The 15,357-nt window shown below is 44.4% G+C and overlaps 1 protein-coding gene across 1 annotated transcript; it reads left to right on the top strand.

The window, feature by feature from the left end:
- The first annotated feature begins 4,252 nt into the window (after positions 1–4,252).
- Positions 4,253–14,476, top strand: myl2a (myosin, light chain 2a, regulatory, cardiac, slow). Its single transcript, XM_079582485.1, has 7 exons — positions 4,253–4,279; positions 4,829–4,921; positions 6,518–6,593; positions 10,470–10,574; positions 10,646–10,724; positions 12,047–12,095; positions 13,871–14,476. Exons 1-7 carry the CDS (start codon positions 4,277–4,279, stop codon positions 13,973–13,975), a joined length of 510 nt encoding a protein of 169 aa, XP_079438611.1. The 5' UTR covers positions 4,253–4,276; the 3' UTR covers positions 13,976–14,476.
- Positions 14,477–15,357: the final 881 nt, after the last annotated feature.

Here is a 15,357-nt window from a genome sequence, read left to right as displayed (position 1 = left end):
TCAAAACACAAGTCAGAACTCCGACTCTGACGCCCCGCCCCTGCTCCTCTGAAGCCCCGCCCCTGCTCCTCTGAAGCCCCGCCCCTGCTCCTCTGACGCCCCTTCCCTGCTCCTCTGAAGCCCCGCCCCTGCTCCTCTGACGCCCCTTCCCTGCTCCTCTGAAGCCCCGCCCCTGCTCCTCTGAAGCCCTGCCCCTGCTCCTCTGACGCCCCTTCCCTGCTCCTCTGAAGCCCCGCCCCTGCTCCTCTGAAGCCCTGCCCCTGCTCCTCTGACGCCCCTTCCCTGCTCCTCTGAAGCCCCGCCCCTGCTCCTCTGAAGCCCCGCCCCTGCTCCTCTGACGCCCCGCCCCTGCTCCACTGACTCCCCGCCCCTGCTCCTCTGACGCCCCGCCCCTGCTCCTCTGACGCCCCGCCCCTGCTCCTCTGACGCCCCTGCTCCTCTGAAGCCCCGCCCCTGCTCCTCTAACACCCCGCCCCTGCTCCTCTGATGCCCCGCCCCTGCTCCTCTGACGTCCCGCCCCTGCTCCTCTGAAGCCCCGCCCCTGCTCCTCTGATGCCCAAATGTGAGCCCTTTGTCTTCCATTGTCATCTGCTGAGTGTATTTTTAGCTTCTGGCCGCTCCTCACAGTAATCTGCTGGATCTGCTCCACCATTCTTCTGCGAACAATCCCCCGTCTAAATCTGACCCGGTCCTGCGCCGTGTACTTTAAAGCGTACTTCTGTGTACTGTGTGTACTGTGTGTATGTGCAGAGCTGCAGCTGCTCCACAGCGTCAGCATGAAGTGTCCAGCGACAGACAAACCTCTAAAACCCCGTCTTCACCTCGCCTCACAACGAGCCCCCCAGGTCCTTTTTGGAGAGTTTGCCGTCGCTTTATTTTCTGTATAAAACCGCTCCCACTTTATTCAAATGAGGTTTTTAACAGCTCCTCTTTAGTTGCTCGGACAGACTCCATCCTTTAGAAGAATCGTTTTCTTTTTCTTTGCCATCATTTAGCCAGGAAGGACCCACTAATCTCATTTCCAGGGGAGTTCTGGGCCTAGATGGGAATCTATTGTACATGTTTTTAGTGGTAGGGGAAGCCGGAGGAAACCTACGCAGACACAGGAAGAATAAAATGACATTTGTTCCGTTATATCGGCAGGGGCGGACTGGCCACATGTCCACTCTGGAAGAGCACAGAAGGGCCACCAGTCCCGCCTCAACCAAGCTTTACCCAAATCTAAAATCTAGAAAGAAAAGCATCAAAATAGCGAGAAAAAGGGGATGAAAAGTCAACAAAAACATGAGAAAAACACAACAAAAAATGATAGAAAAAATAGCTCAAAAAACAACAAAAATATGACAAAAATGTGGCGACGTGACGAAAAGTTTCCATCACTTTTGTAGGTCTTAGCTTTCAAATGAGGCGTTACATTGTTGATCTCCAGTCGAGAAGCTTTTAGATTTGGGTAAAGCCCAGTATAAAAAAACATGAATCTAAAAGGAATTCCGTAGAGTATGGTGCACCACAAGGTTCAATTTTGGGACCATTATTATTTATTATTTACATTAATGATTTTTCTTCTGTTTCTACGACCACCTTTCCCATTCTTTTTCAATCAAAAAAAATAAATAATAAAAAGCCGAATTAGCGAAAATGCACTCGTTAATGTTAAGGCGGGGGGTAAGAGGTTAAAACATGTATTTGTGGAAGTCACAATTATGCTAATTTGGGCCAGGCTGGTCAGAGTCCAGGGCTGTTTTTCCGCCCCTGTATGTCGGTCATCTTTCACATTGATCTCACCGTCTAAATGTTTTCCCTGTAGAAACCCTGAGACGACACTTCCCTGTCCCGTAAATAGTCCTCCACCTCCGGACCGTTTAGCGCCGTCACTGTCCCGTCCCAGCCCCCCCCCCGCTGCAGCTCCTCGTGTGACGGGTGAAGACCGCTGTTGTGAATAGTGTGCGTGCCTCAGACAATAGACGGCTCTCGAGTGTCGACACCATCACAAACTCCGAGGGCCGTTTACACGTCCCTAATGCTGTCACACTCCCAGGGGCTTAGGGGCCGTTTGAGATGCCGACGCCGGGGGCCGGGGGACCCTCAAGTGACTGAGTGTCAACAAGGCCCTCAGAAGAATACCTCAGTGTCTTTAAGGACTCTCTCCATGACCGAGTGCTGTATGAAACATCTCCATTGAGCTCAGACTGGTTTGAATAGGACAAGTGGAGGAGCTCGGAGTGAAGCCGCTGCTCCATCACGTCATAGTCATAGTCTTTTGTTCTGTTTTATGTACATTGTTAGTGATTTTATTTCATTTGATTGTTTGAATGTGTTGTCGGTTTCTAATTCATTAAAAGTATCTTTTTAATCTGTAACTACCGTCGCTCGGCCCGATCCCGTCAGATCGGAAGCTGAGCAGGAGGGGCCCGGTACTGGGATGGGGAAGAGTGGGGTGGTTGGTTGGTTGGTTGGTTGGTTTGTTGGTTGGTTGGTTGGTTGGTTGGGTGGCTTGTTAGTTTATTGGGTGGTTGGTGGATTGGGTTGTTGGTTGGTTTGTTGGTTGGTGGGTTGGGTGGTTTGTTGGTTTGTTGGTTTGTTGGTTGGTGGGTTGGGTTGTTGGTTGGGTGGTTTGTTAGTTTGTTGGGTGGTTGGGTTGTTGGTTGGTGGGTTGGGTTGTTGGTTGGGTGGTTTGTTAGTTTGTTGGGTGGTCGGTCGGTCGGTCGGTTGGTTGGTTTGTTGGTTGGTTTGTTGGTTGGTTTGTTGGTTGGTTTGTTGGTTGGGTGTTGGTTTGTTGGTTGGGTTGTTGGTTGGTTGGGTTGTTGGTTGGTGGGTTGGTTGGGTGGGTGGGTTGGTTGGTTGGTTTGTTGGTTTGTTGGTTGGTTGGTTGGTTGGTTGGGTTGTTGGTTGGTGGGTTGGTTGGGTGGGTGGGTTGGTTGGTTGGTTTGTTGGTTGGGTTGTTGGTTGGGTGGTTTGTTGGTGGGTTGTTGGTTGGGTGTTGGTTGGGTGGGTGGTTGGGTTGTTGGTTGGGTGGTTTGTTGGTGGGTTGTTGGTTGGGTTGTTGGTTGGTGGGTTGGTTGGGTGGGTGGGGTGGAAAAGACTGGTTGCCTCGTTTCCGTCAGTCTACCCCAGGGCAGCTGTGGCTACAGACATTGTTTACTACCACAAGTATGGATGAATGAATAATGAATGTACAGAGTCTTTGACAGTTCAGAAAACTGATGATTTGATCTTTTTTGTTTTTAATTATTTATGCTTCTGGTGCAGCACTTTGGAAACTCTTGTTAGTAAAATGTGTTCTTACCTGAGCTTGAGACGAGTTGATGCGCACCTGTCTGGTAAGTCACGCAGAACGACCAAAAGATGTTGTTTGCATTTGGCCTCTCCCAGTATATTCCTACAGGGTGAAGTTGGAAGCGACCACGATCTTCCACGGACACAAAGACCAGACAGGTACACATCAACTCGTCTAAGCTCAGGTAAGAACATATCTCCGTCCTCTGCATTCGACCCGTTCAGGAGCAGAGGGCGACGGCAGTGCCGCACGGGGACCCGTCTCCAGATGTGGAGCCAGACTGATAGTCACCTGGCTGGAGGATTCACCTATTGTACATGTTTTTGTATGCTCCTTAAGGAAACCCATCCATGGGCAGATTCCAGGATTCATGGGGCTCAGAGCGAAAGAGTGAATCAGGGAGGGTGAGATGGAGAAGCAGCTGCTCACTCTTAACACACTCCTGCCCTGTCTGTAAAACACTCTTCACGAGCTCGTAACGGGAACCCCCCCCCCCCCCCCCCCCCCGGCACGCAGGACAAACAGATTATAGAAACATGAGAATAATGGAGGAGTCAAAGTGAAAAATAAATACAAATAAAAACTAGGAACATGAGGAAACCAAAGGAAAAGGAAAAGCTACTAAGAACAAGAAAACAATCAAAAAAGACAAAACAGGATGGAACTGACCAAAAACAATGAAAAGCAAGGTTAATAAGAAGAGGGAAAATCGGAAAAACTAGACACAAATGTGAAAAAGGAAAAGCGAGGGAAAATAAGAATCCTCCATAAACTGTAGAAAAATGTCCCTAAAGGCAGAGCTGCTGATGCTGGGGATGGTTTTACCTGTCACTTCCTAAACGGGGCATAGTTTATTAATATCATCCAGAGCCGGGGCGCGAGGGGGGGTGAGGGGGGTTAGAGGGGTGAGGGGGGGGGGGGGGGGGCGGTCTACAAAAGGAGGCCCCCCCTCCCCTCGGCCCATTGTTACAGGATCACTGTGGACTCGCGGCTCGGGACATGGTGAGTGCGGGACGGGGTCAGGATGCTTTACTTTGTCCAGATTTAAAACGCTTTTCATCTTCTTCTGCAGTAAATGTTAATGATCGTGATTTTACGGTGAAGTCCGTGCTTTTAGGGAAAAATAAATGTAGCGTGCAATAGATGACAGTTTAATGTGTTTAAGAGATGAACAATATTTGACCTGACTGGGAGTAGAAAAAAATATGGAGAAAGAAATCATCAAATCAATGACAAAAGTTAAAGAAAGAAAAGAAAGAAAAACATCTAAAACAAAGGAGAGAAAACTTTGCAAAATGGACAAAAATAATTGCTATTATGACTCATTTCTCGATCCCTCTGGGGCCATGGGAGAGGAAGGGCCCCGTGGCCCTTAGGTACAGGATGGTTAAAGGCTCAGGCGATTAAGTTAAAAACGCAGAAAGAAAAGTGAAAATGCTTTGCAAAGTCTTGAGTAAAAGTGTGGGCGTGATGGGATGGTGTGTGGGTTCGATTCCCTGGCTCGTACGGTCTTGTTAAAAGAATGTCTGACGCGGCGTGTTTTGCTCAAAGGCACCAAAGAAGGCGAAGAAGCGAACGGCCGAGGGAGCCAACTCCAACGTGTTCTCTATGTTCGAGCAGGCGCAGATCCAGGAGTTCAAGGAGGTGTGTACTTTACTACTACTACTACTACTACTACTACTACTACTACTACTACTACTACTACCACTACTGCTTCTACTACTACTACTACTACTACTACTACTACTGCTTCTACTACTACTACTACTACTGCTTCTACTACTACTACTACTACTGCTTCTACTACTACTACTACTACTGCTTCTACTACTACTACTACTACTGCTACTGCTACTACTACGACTGCCCTTCCACGTTTCATACACACACTCAGAGCGGCGCCTCTCGTGGGACAGTCTGCACAGACGGGCCCCAGGTCCCAGCATCATCTTAATAATGGTGTTATTTATGTTTGTGTCTAATGTGTCAGAGGCACTTTGAGTTTTTAACACTTTTACAAAAGTAAATGAACCTGTCGGCCGCCGTTCTCCTGGAGAATTTGGTTACGCACATGTATTTTTAAATATACATGCCTTTCAGTCATGTGACTTTTGTTGTTATGGCGGCCATTTTGAATACCAAGGCAGAATTATGCAGCACTACAACATGTAACAATATCTCTCCTCAGGAACACATTTTCATGGCCTCGTAATCATTATTCAAGAAGAACACGGTAAAAACACGGGCCCAGAGACGCATGTTTATGTGAACAAACCATGTGTTAGCATGCTAGTGGTTAGCATTTAGCTTCAACAGCTCAGCCGCGACCTCTCCAAGGCTGCATCCGAAACGAGCAGATTGGTAAGAGCTCTTACGCCAAACCGGATGTGCGTCAGCGTCCGCCATGGCAAGTTGCTTCCGAATTGGTAAGTCAGTTTGGAAGGAGTTAGGAAAAGGAGCCTCCATGCTAACTATCATAGCCACTTTAGCATAGGGACCTCTGATGCTAACTATCATAGCCACTTTAGCATAGGGACCTCTGATGCTAACTATCATAGCCACTTTAGCATAGGGACCTCTGATGCTAACTATCATAGCCACTTTAGCATAGGGACCTCTGATGCTAACTAACTGGTGATTAGACATGCACTTTTGTTTGGCCTGCACTCCACCAATAACTTTAAAGAAGAAGAAAAGCACCTGTTGGTGATGTCACTTCCCTTTCCCCTGTTTAAGGACGGACGGATTGTTCAAAATGCTGCTGAAGCTCTAGTTCCCGAACTGCACAGATCTAACAGTCGACCCATGAAAGGTTAAGGAGTTAGTTGCTAGTGTTAGTGCGTAGAGGCTACAATTTGATGGTTTCAGACGCAGCCCTCGAGAAAGCCCTGAACCTTCGATACAACATGTGACAGAGGTCAGAGGTCAGAGCTGTTACTGTAGTATTTCCTCAGTGTTCATAGATGTGAGCCACACACGTGTTTATTGTGTTTAGTCTATCAGTTGTCTTTCATTTTCATCCTGAGTAGAGATGTTGTTACATGTTGTAGTACTGCATAATGCTACTTCAGTATTCAAAATGGCCGCCGGAACTATGCGCGATATCATTGGAAACTGGTCATTTGCTTTTCAAAGTGGACAAATCCAAACGGGAAAAACCCTGATTTGATTTTTACTTATTTCCAAATGTTTACATGTTTTTTTTCTTTGCTGACATTTTCCTGATGAATGTTGTTCCAGGCGTTCACCATCATGGACCAGAACAGAGACGGCTTCATCGACAAGAACGACCTGCGGGACACCTTCGCCGCGCTGGGTCAGACTCTTATTCTGAAGGAACACACTCTTATTCTGAAGGGACACACTCTTATTCTGAAGGGACACACTCTTATTCTGAAGGGACACACTCTTATTCTAAAGAGACACACTCTTATTCTGAAGGGACACACTCTTATTCTAAAGAGACACACTCTTATTCTGAAGGGACACACTCTTATTCTGAAGGGACACACTCTTATTCTAAAGAGACACACTCTTATTCTGAAGGGACACACTCTTATTCTAAAGAGACACACTCTTATTCTGAAGGGACACACTCTTATTCTGAAGGGACACACTCTTATTCTAAAGAGACACACTCTTATTCTGAAGGGACACACTCTTATTCTGAAGGGACACACTCTTATTCTAAAGAGACACACTCTTATTCTGAAGGGACACACTCTTATTCTAAAGGGACACACTCTTATTCTAAAGAGACACACTCTTATTCTAAAGGGACACACTCTTATTCTAAAGGGACACACTCTTATTCTGAAGAGACACACTCTTATTCTGAAGGAACACACTCTTATTCTAAAGGGACACACTCTTATTCTGAAGAGACACACTCTTATTCTGAAGGGACACACTCTTATTCTAAAGGGACACACTCTTATTCTGAAGGGACACACTCTTATTCTGAAGGGACACACTCTTATTCTGAAGAGACACACTCTTATTCTGAAGGGACACACTCTTATTCTAAAGAGACACACTCTTATTCTGAAGGGACACACTCTTATTCTGAAGGGACACACTCTTATTCTAAAGAGACACACTCTTATTCTGAAGGGACACACTCTTATTCTAAAGGGACACACTCTTATTCTAAAGAGACACACTCTTATTCTGAAGGGACACACTCTTATTCTAAAGGGACACACTCTTATTCTGAAGAGACACACTCTTATTCTGAAGGAACACACTCTTATTCTAAAGGGACACACTCTTATTCTGAAGGGACACACTCTTATTCTAAAGAGACACACTCTTATTCTGAAGAGACACACTCTTATTCTGAAGGAACACACTCTTATTCTAAAGAGACACACTCTTATTCTGAAGGGACACACTCTTATTCTGAAGGGACACACTCTTATTCTAAAGGGACACACTCTTATTCTGAAGGGACAGGCTCTTATTCTGAAGGGACACACTCTTATTCTGAAGGGACACACTCTTATTCTGAAGGAACACACTCTTATTCTAAAGGGACACACTCTTATTCTGAAGAGACACACTCTTATTCTGAAGGAACACACTCTTATTCTAAAGGGACACACTCTTATTCTGAAGAGACACACTCTTATTCTGAAGGGACACACTCTTATTCTAAAGGGACACACTCTTATTCTAAAGAGACACACTCTTATTCTGAAGAGACACACTCTTATTCTGAAGGAACACACTCTTATTCTAAAGAGACACACTCTTATTCTGAAGGGACACACTCTTATTCTGAAGGGACACACTCTTATTCTAAAGGGACACACTCTTATTCTGAAGGGACACACTCTTATTCTGAAGGGACACACTCTTATTCTAAAGGGACACGCTCTTATTCTGAAGAGACACACTCTTATTCTGAAGGGACAGGCTCTTATTCTGAAGGGACACACTCTTATTCTGAAGGGACACACTCTTATTCTAAAGGGACACACTCTTATTCTGAAGGGACACACTCTTATTCTAAAGGGACACACTCTTATTCTGAAGAGACACACTCTTATTCTAAAGGGACACACTCTTATTCTGAAGAGACACACTCTTATTCTGAAGGGACAGGCTCTTATTCTGAAGGGACACACTCTTATTCTGAAGGGACACACTCTTATTCTAAAGGGACACACTCTTATTCTGAAGGGACACACTCTTATTCTAAAGGGACACACTCTTATTCTGAAGAGACACACTCTTATTCTGAAGGGACACACTCTTATTCTGAAGAGACACACTCTTATTCTGAAGGGACACACTCTTATTCTGAAGAGACACACTCTTATTCTAAAGGGACACACTCTTATTCTGAAGAGACACACTCTTATTCTGAAGGAACACACTCTTATTCTAAAGGGACACACTCTTATTCTGAAGGGACACACTCTTATTCTAAAGGGACACACTCTTATTCTGAAGAGACACACTCTTATTCTGAAGGGACACACTCTTATTCTAAAGGGACACACTCTTATTCTGAAGAGACACACTCTTATTCTGAAGGAACACACTCTTATTCTAAAGGGACACACTCTTATTCTGAAGAGACACACTCTTATTCTGAAGGGACACACTCTTATTCTAAAGGGACACACTCTTATTCTAAAGGGACACACTCTTATTCTAAAGGGACACACTCTTATTCTAAAGGGACACACTCTTATTCTGAAGGGACACACTCTTATTCTGAAGGGACACACTCTTATTCTAAAGGGACACACTCTTATTCTGAAGGGACACACTCTTATTCTGAAGGGACACACTCTTATTCTAAAGGGACACACTCTTATTCTGAAGAGACACACTCTTATTCTGAAGGGACACACTCTTATTCTGAAGGGACACACTCTTATTCTGAAGGGACACACTCTTATTCTAAAGGGACACACTCTTATTCTGAAGGGACACACTCTTATTCTGAAGGGACACACTCTTATTCTGAAGGGACACACTCTTATTCTGAAGGGACACGCTCTTATTCTGAAGGGACACACTCTTATTCTGAAGGGACACACTCTTATTCTGAAGAGACACACTCTTATTCTGAAGGAACACACTCTTATTCTGAAGGAACACACTCTTATTCTGAAGGGACACACTCTTATTCTGAAGGGACACACTCTTATTCTGAAGGGACACACTCTTATTCTAAAGGGACACACTCTTATTCTGAAGGGACACACTCTTATTCTAAAGGGACACACTCTTATTCTGAAGGGACACACTCTTATTCTGAAGGGACACACTCTTATTCTGAAGGAACACACTCTTATTCTGAAGGGACACACTCTTATTCTAAAGGGACACACTCTTATTCTGAAGGGACACACTCTTATTCTAAAGGGACACACTCTTATTCTGAAGGGACACACTCTTATTCTAAAGGGACACACTCTTATTCTGAAGGGACACACTCTTATTCTAAAGGGACACACTCTTATTCTGAAGGAACACACTCTTATTCTAAAGGGACACACTCTTATTCTGAAGGGACACACTCTTATTCTGAAGGGACACACTCTTATTCTAAAGGGACACACTCTTATTCTAAAGGGACACACTCTTAATAATAATAATAATGCCTTACACTTGTAATGCGCTTTACAAGCCTGTATTAACAAGTTTCTCAAAGCGCTACATTGTCGTCATTATTCATTCACTCCATACTCGGTGGTGATAAGCTACTGTTGTAGCCACAGCTGCCCTGGGGTAGACTGACGGAAGCGAGGCAACCAGTCTGCGCCATCGGCCCCTCCGACCACCACCAACCACTCACTCACACACCACATTCACCCCAGGCTTCCTGGTGTTACCAAACGGTCTCCCATCCAAGTACCGACCAGGCCCTTCCCTGCTTAGCTTCCAAGATCTGACGGGATTGGGCATAGCAAAGGCGGTATGGCCACTCTTATTCTGAAGGGACACACTCTTATTCTAAAGGGACACGCTCTTCTGAAGGGTCAGACTCTTATTCTAAAGGGACACACTCTTATTCTAAAGGGACACACTCTTATTCTGAAGGGACACACTCTTATTCTAAAGGGACACACTCTTATTCTGAAGGGACACGCTCTTATTCTAAAGAGACACACTCTTATTCTAAAGGGACACACTCTTATCTTGTGTTGAAGTCAGTTTTATTTTGGCGGGGCAGGGCGTCTGAACGTGAAGCAGGAGGAGATCGACGAGATGCTGAAGGAGGCTCCAGGTCCCATCAACTTCACGGTTTTCCTCACGATGTTCGGCGAGAAACTCAAAGGTGAAACGTCCAAAGGGAAAATACTGAACACAAACCTCTGAGTTCTAACCTGTTTTTGTTTTATTGTGAAGGGGCTGACCCGGAAGAGACCATCCTTAACGCCTTCAAAGTCTTCGACCCGGAGGCAAAAGGAGTTCTACGGAAAGACTAGTAAGAACTCGGGCTCAGAGGGATGGGACATTCACCATACCTCCTCATTCCTAAAACTTTTGGAACTTTTTGGCCATTTTCAACATTTACAAACATTTTAGCACTTGATATCTTTACTTTATTTGAGTGAATAAATCAACCAAAATGCCACATTTGTTGCTTTTATAAAACAATGTAATAATGGGGATTTCTGTAACATTTCTCTGCTGGAAGAGATTGAAGAATTGAATATTTAAAAATGGTTGTAAAAACTACCCTCAAGCTGATATTGCAGTACCGCCTGCTAGCGAAATAACAATGGTGTTCGAGAGGATAGATGAAAAACAGGCAGCAGTCTGGATGTCTTATGCAGGAGAAGTTTATTTGCCATCGGTGCGGGACCCGGAGACATGAACTTTAGACATTGCGCTAGTCCTACCATTCAAGTCTGTCTATGCTTCCACAGAAGAGGGATAAATACCCTCTCAGAGCGTCAGACTGATACGCAAGCATTCAGTGGCAGAGAGTGGGCGCCTGAGCCTCACAGTCAAGGCTATGACAGAGATAGTACGACTGTACAGCCTGACCCAGTATGATAAATAGCGATTTAATGTTATCCTCTAACACCGCCCCCGTGTGGCCAGGGGTGGCTCCATAAGAAACATTTTAAACAGGATTCCAATGGAGTCTTTGCATCTCCCAAAGCCTGCCTCCAAAAAGTTTTTCTTGTTGCTGTAACCCGTGATGCAGTGCTGGGCATACTTTTAACCACGCTGTGTTTTGTACATCAGCACTAAAAAGTTGAAGCCTCACTCGATGATTGACAGGCCCTGGAGCTCTTTGGTGGCTCGTAGCCGGTCCGCCTGCCCCACCACTTTTTGCTTTTTTAAGGAACAGACCACTCGAGATCAGTACAATGAATGGATAACCTAGTGTATGTTATGTCAGACTGTAAAGAGATGATCCAGAAGAGGGGCTTGGAGTAGCGTTTTCCAACCAGGGTTAGAGATCTCCAGGGGTGCCATGGAACCGGCGGATTGGGGTGTCATTTGATATATTTATATAAAAACTAACCTGAATGGTACCGAGCCCAACTCAAAAGTTCGATGCAGAGGTATTCTTTACAGCATGACATGGTGCATTGTCATGTGTGAGGATGATTTTGTAAAGTATATTCTTCTAAGTTTACTTTATGTGATCATTTGATGTTTTTTGGGCTGGGCCTTGAGAGTTTTCTATTGTAAAAAGGTGCCTTGGCTCACAAAGGCTGGGAAACACTGGCTCAGATGACACAGAGGAGGACTTTGGATGGTGCAGATGATGACCCGTGTGTTCTGTTTCAGTGTGACCCAGATGTTGACGACTCAGGCCGACCGCTTCTCCTCTGAAGAGGTAAGTTCAGTGACTGTGGATTTGATTGTAATATTTGAAGTATTTCAGATCATTTCGTTCGTCCCGTGCACATACAGCGGGAAAAACATATGTTTATATACACTTTATAAAGAGACACATTTGTATTTTCTTCTCGCTGTCTGACGTCAAACCAGAATTAACAGTTTTTTTTAGGTCAATTAGAATTTTACATTAATTTCATGTTTGGTAGAATTGCCTTTAAACTGTATATTTGGGGTTTAAACGTTTTGGATTTCCTTCCACAAGCTTCTCACAATAGATGCAGGAATTTTGGTCCATTCGTCCAAACAGAACTGGTGTAACTGAGACACATTTGTAGCCGCCTTGTGTGCCTATGCCTTTTCAGCTCTGCCCAAACATTTTCAACTGGATTGAGATCAGGACTTTGTGATGACCAAAACATTGACTTTGTTTTCTTTAAGCCACTTTGTAACAGTTTGACAGTTTGCTTTGGGAATTGTCCGTTTGGAAAACTCATCTGCGCCCAAGCTTTAACTTCCTGCTGATGTCTTGAGATGTTGCTCCAATATTTCCTCATAGAGTTCTTTCTTCATGATGTCATCTATTTTGTGAAGTGCACCAGTCCCTCCCACAGCAAAACAACCCCACAGCATGATACTGCCCCCCCGTATTTCACAGTTGGGATGGTGCTCTCAGGTTTGCAAGATTCCCCCTTTTTCCTCAAAACGGGATGATGGTCCTCATGGCCAATTTTTTTTTTTTTTTTTTTTCCCCGTCAGGCCACAGGATATGTTTCCAAAAATTGAAGTCCTTATTTTATTTGAAAACTTCAGCATCTTCACCAGGTCTTTTGCATTTGTTCTTGGGTTGATCTTCACATTTCAGACACAGCGCGTTCATCTCAGGGACACAGTAATCGTAGTGTATGTAAACTTTTGCTTTTGTAACCAAATGTACCTAAAAATTAAAGTTAATTCTGGTTTCATGTCAGACAGTGAGAACAAATGCAAAAGTGTCTTTTAATGAAGTGTATGTAAACATATGGTTCCCGCTGTGCATGCTGTACATACACATACATCATTCAAAAGTATTAGAAGTAGTATTTGCACAGAGCACGTCAGCCTCCCCATGACGTAAACTGGATGTCGGCCATACTGGATTAAAGTCTGCAAAGTCTGTACAAAAATCTGGCATTTTTGTACATGTACATCTCCTATGATCAGAACTCAAATTTGGTGGGACCTAATATTCATACTTTTTACATTTATTTATGTGAGAAGCGCAAACGGGTCTCAAGTTTCTTCTGGTCGCACATATGAAGCTCCATTTGAAGTTAAGGGAAGAATTGCATTTGGCTAAATATACTGTAGCCCCCCATTCAGGATTGAATAGACTTTTGTTGAGAGTTGAAAAAAAAGTTTAACAAAAATGTACAGTATTTAGAAGAAAGTTCCACAAATGCAGGCAGCAGTTCATCTCGGGGGCAGACTTAGTGTGGGAGGGTTGTACACGCGTGCTGGTGTTTTGATCACGTTTCTGCTGGAGTTTGCCGTGCTCCTTGATACTAGCACGAGAGCAGAACCATGGATACACTGTGAGTGTTTAATAAGACTCTGTGTGCAATGTTAATGTAAGAGAGCAGCGACAACCCCCCATTCTGATCTGGGCGACGGCGTCAGGCGGCCGCAGAAGGCACTGCTTTGACCGCAGGATTCTAACTTTGTCTTGTCTTTGGAGATCAGTGAACGCCTCCACCACCACTGACTGACCCTGTGCTGTTCTCTCTCGTTCAGATGGAGCAGATGTTCGCCGCATTCCCTCCAGATGTCGCCGGGAACTTGGACTACAAGAATCTGGTCCACATCATCACTCACGGAGAAGAGAAAGACCAGGAGTAGACCTTCAAACATCATCCACAGAGAAGAGAAAGACCAGGAGTAGACCTTCAAACATCACTCACACAGAAGAGAAAGACCAGGAGTAGACCTTCAAACATCACTCACAGAGAAGAGAAAGACCAGGAGTAGACCTTCAAACATCACTCACAGAGAAGAGAAAGACCAGGAGTAGACCTTCAAACATCACTCACACAGAAGAGAAAGACCAGGAGTAGACCTTCAAACATCACTCACACAGAAGAGAAAGACCAGGAGTAGACCTTCAAACATCACTCACACAGAAGAGAAAGACCAGGAGTAGACCTTCAAACATCATCCACAGACAGGAGAAAAAGCAGAACAGAAGCTTTCAGGAAGAAGATGGAGAGAAGTTTGAATTTTGCACCGAAAAACGTCATCAAGAACTAAACACAGCCCCCGATCGCTAGAACCAAAGATTGTTTAAGATGAATTCACTTTTTCCCCATAAAAAATGTGTCCGAGTTTGTCTAATAAAATGTTTCAAAGTGTCTCAGGATCTTCTCTTCTGTTTGTGTCACGGTTTCAGTTTCATGATTATTACTGTTTACAATCGCACTGATATAAAACGTCCACCACTAAGCCGGTAGTTAACAATCAATCAATAATCGTTGGATAAAATTCCCAATGAATTGATTGAGAATGTCCTGAGAATGTGTGTTGACTCCCGTCGGCGCTACAGCTAACGTTAGCATTCATCTGTTATTCAAAAAGAAGAAATAGGCGCCTCTAAAGTCACTGAAACCACCCGCAACAGATCAAGGCCTTGTGTTTGTTGAATTTATAGTTAGGCCTACCGAACATCTGGGCTTTTCTGATGTTACCCACAATGCAACGAGCCGTAGCGGGGGAAGCTATTGCTATATTGGATAGTGCTTTTGCTTGAGGAAAGACTTATTGTGTACGATGAATTGAATCAAGTTCTCAGTAAATCAGGCCTCAAAGCTGCTGTGTTGTTGGATGTTTTATTTCATCAGAGTCACGGCGATCTGAGTAAGTTACTGATGGTGTTGTGTGTGTGGATTATGCACGGTTTATGCACGGTGGCGCAGCGGTTAGTGCTCGTGCCTCACAGCTCGAAGGTCCAGGCTCCAAATTCTACCATTTATTTTGCTTAAAACATAGAAATAAATTGTTCATCAAATGTGTAATGTCATGACACATGTTATAATCATGCGTTAGCTAAATCATGCTTCAGCTAAATCATGCGTTAGCTAAATCATGCTTTAGCTAAATCATACTTCAGCTAAATCATACTTCAGCTAAATCATGCTTTAGCTAAATCATGCTTTAGCTAAATCATGCTTCAGCTAAATCATACTTCAGCTAAATCATGCTTCAGCTAAATCATGCATTAGCTAAAT

This window comes from Gobius niger, assembly GCF_951799975.1.
Source record: "Gobius niger genome assembly, chromosome: 24".
NCBI classification, from domain to species: domain Eukaryota; kingdom Metazoa; phylum Chordata; class Actinopteri; order Gobiiformes; family Gobiidae; genus Gobius; species Gobius niger.
This window is presented reverse-complemented; position numbering and strand designations above follow the sequence as displayed.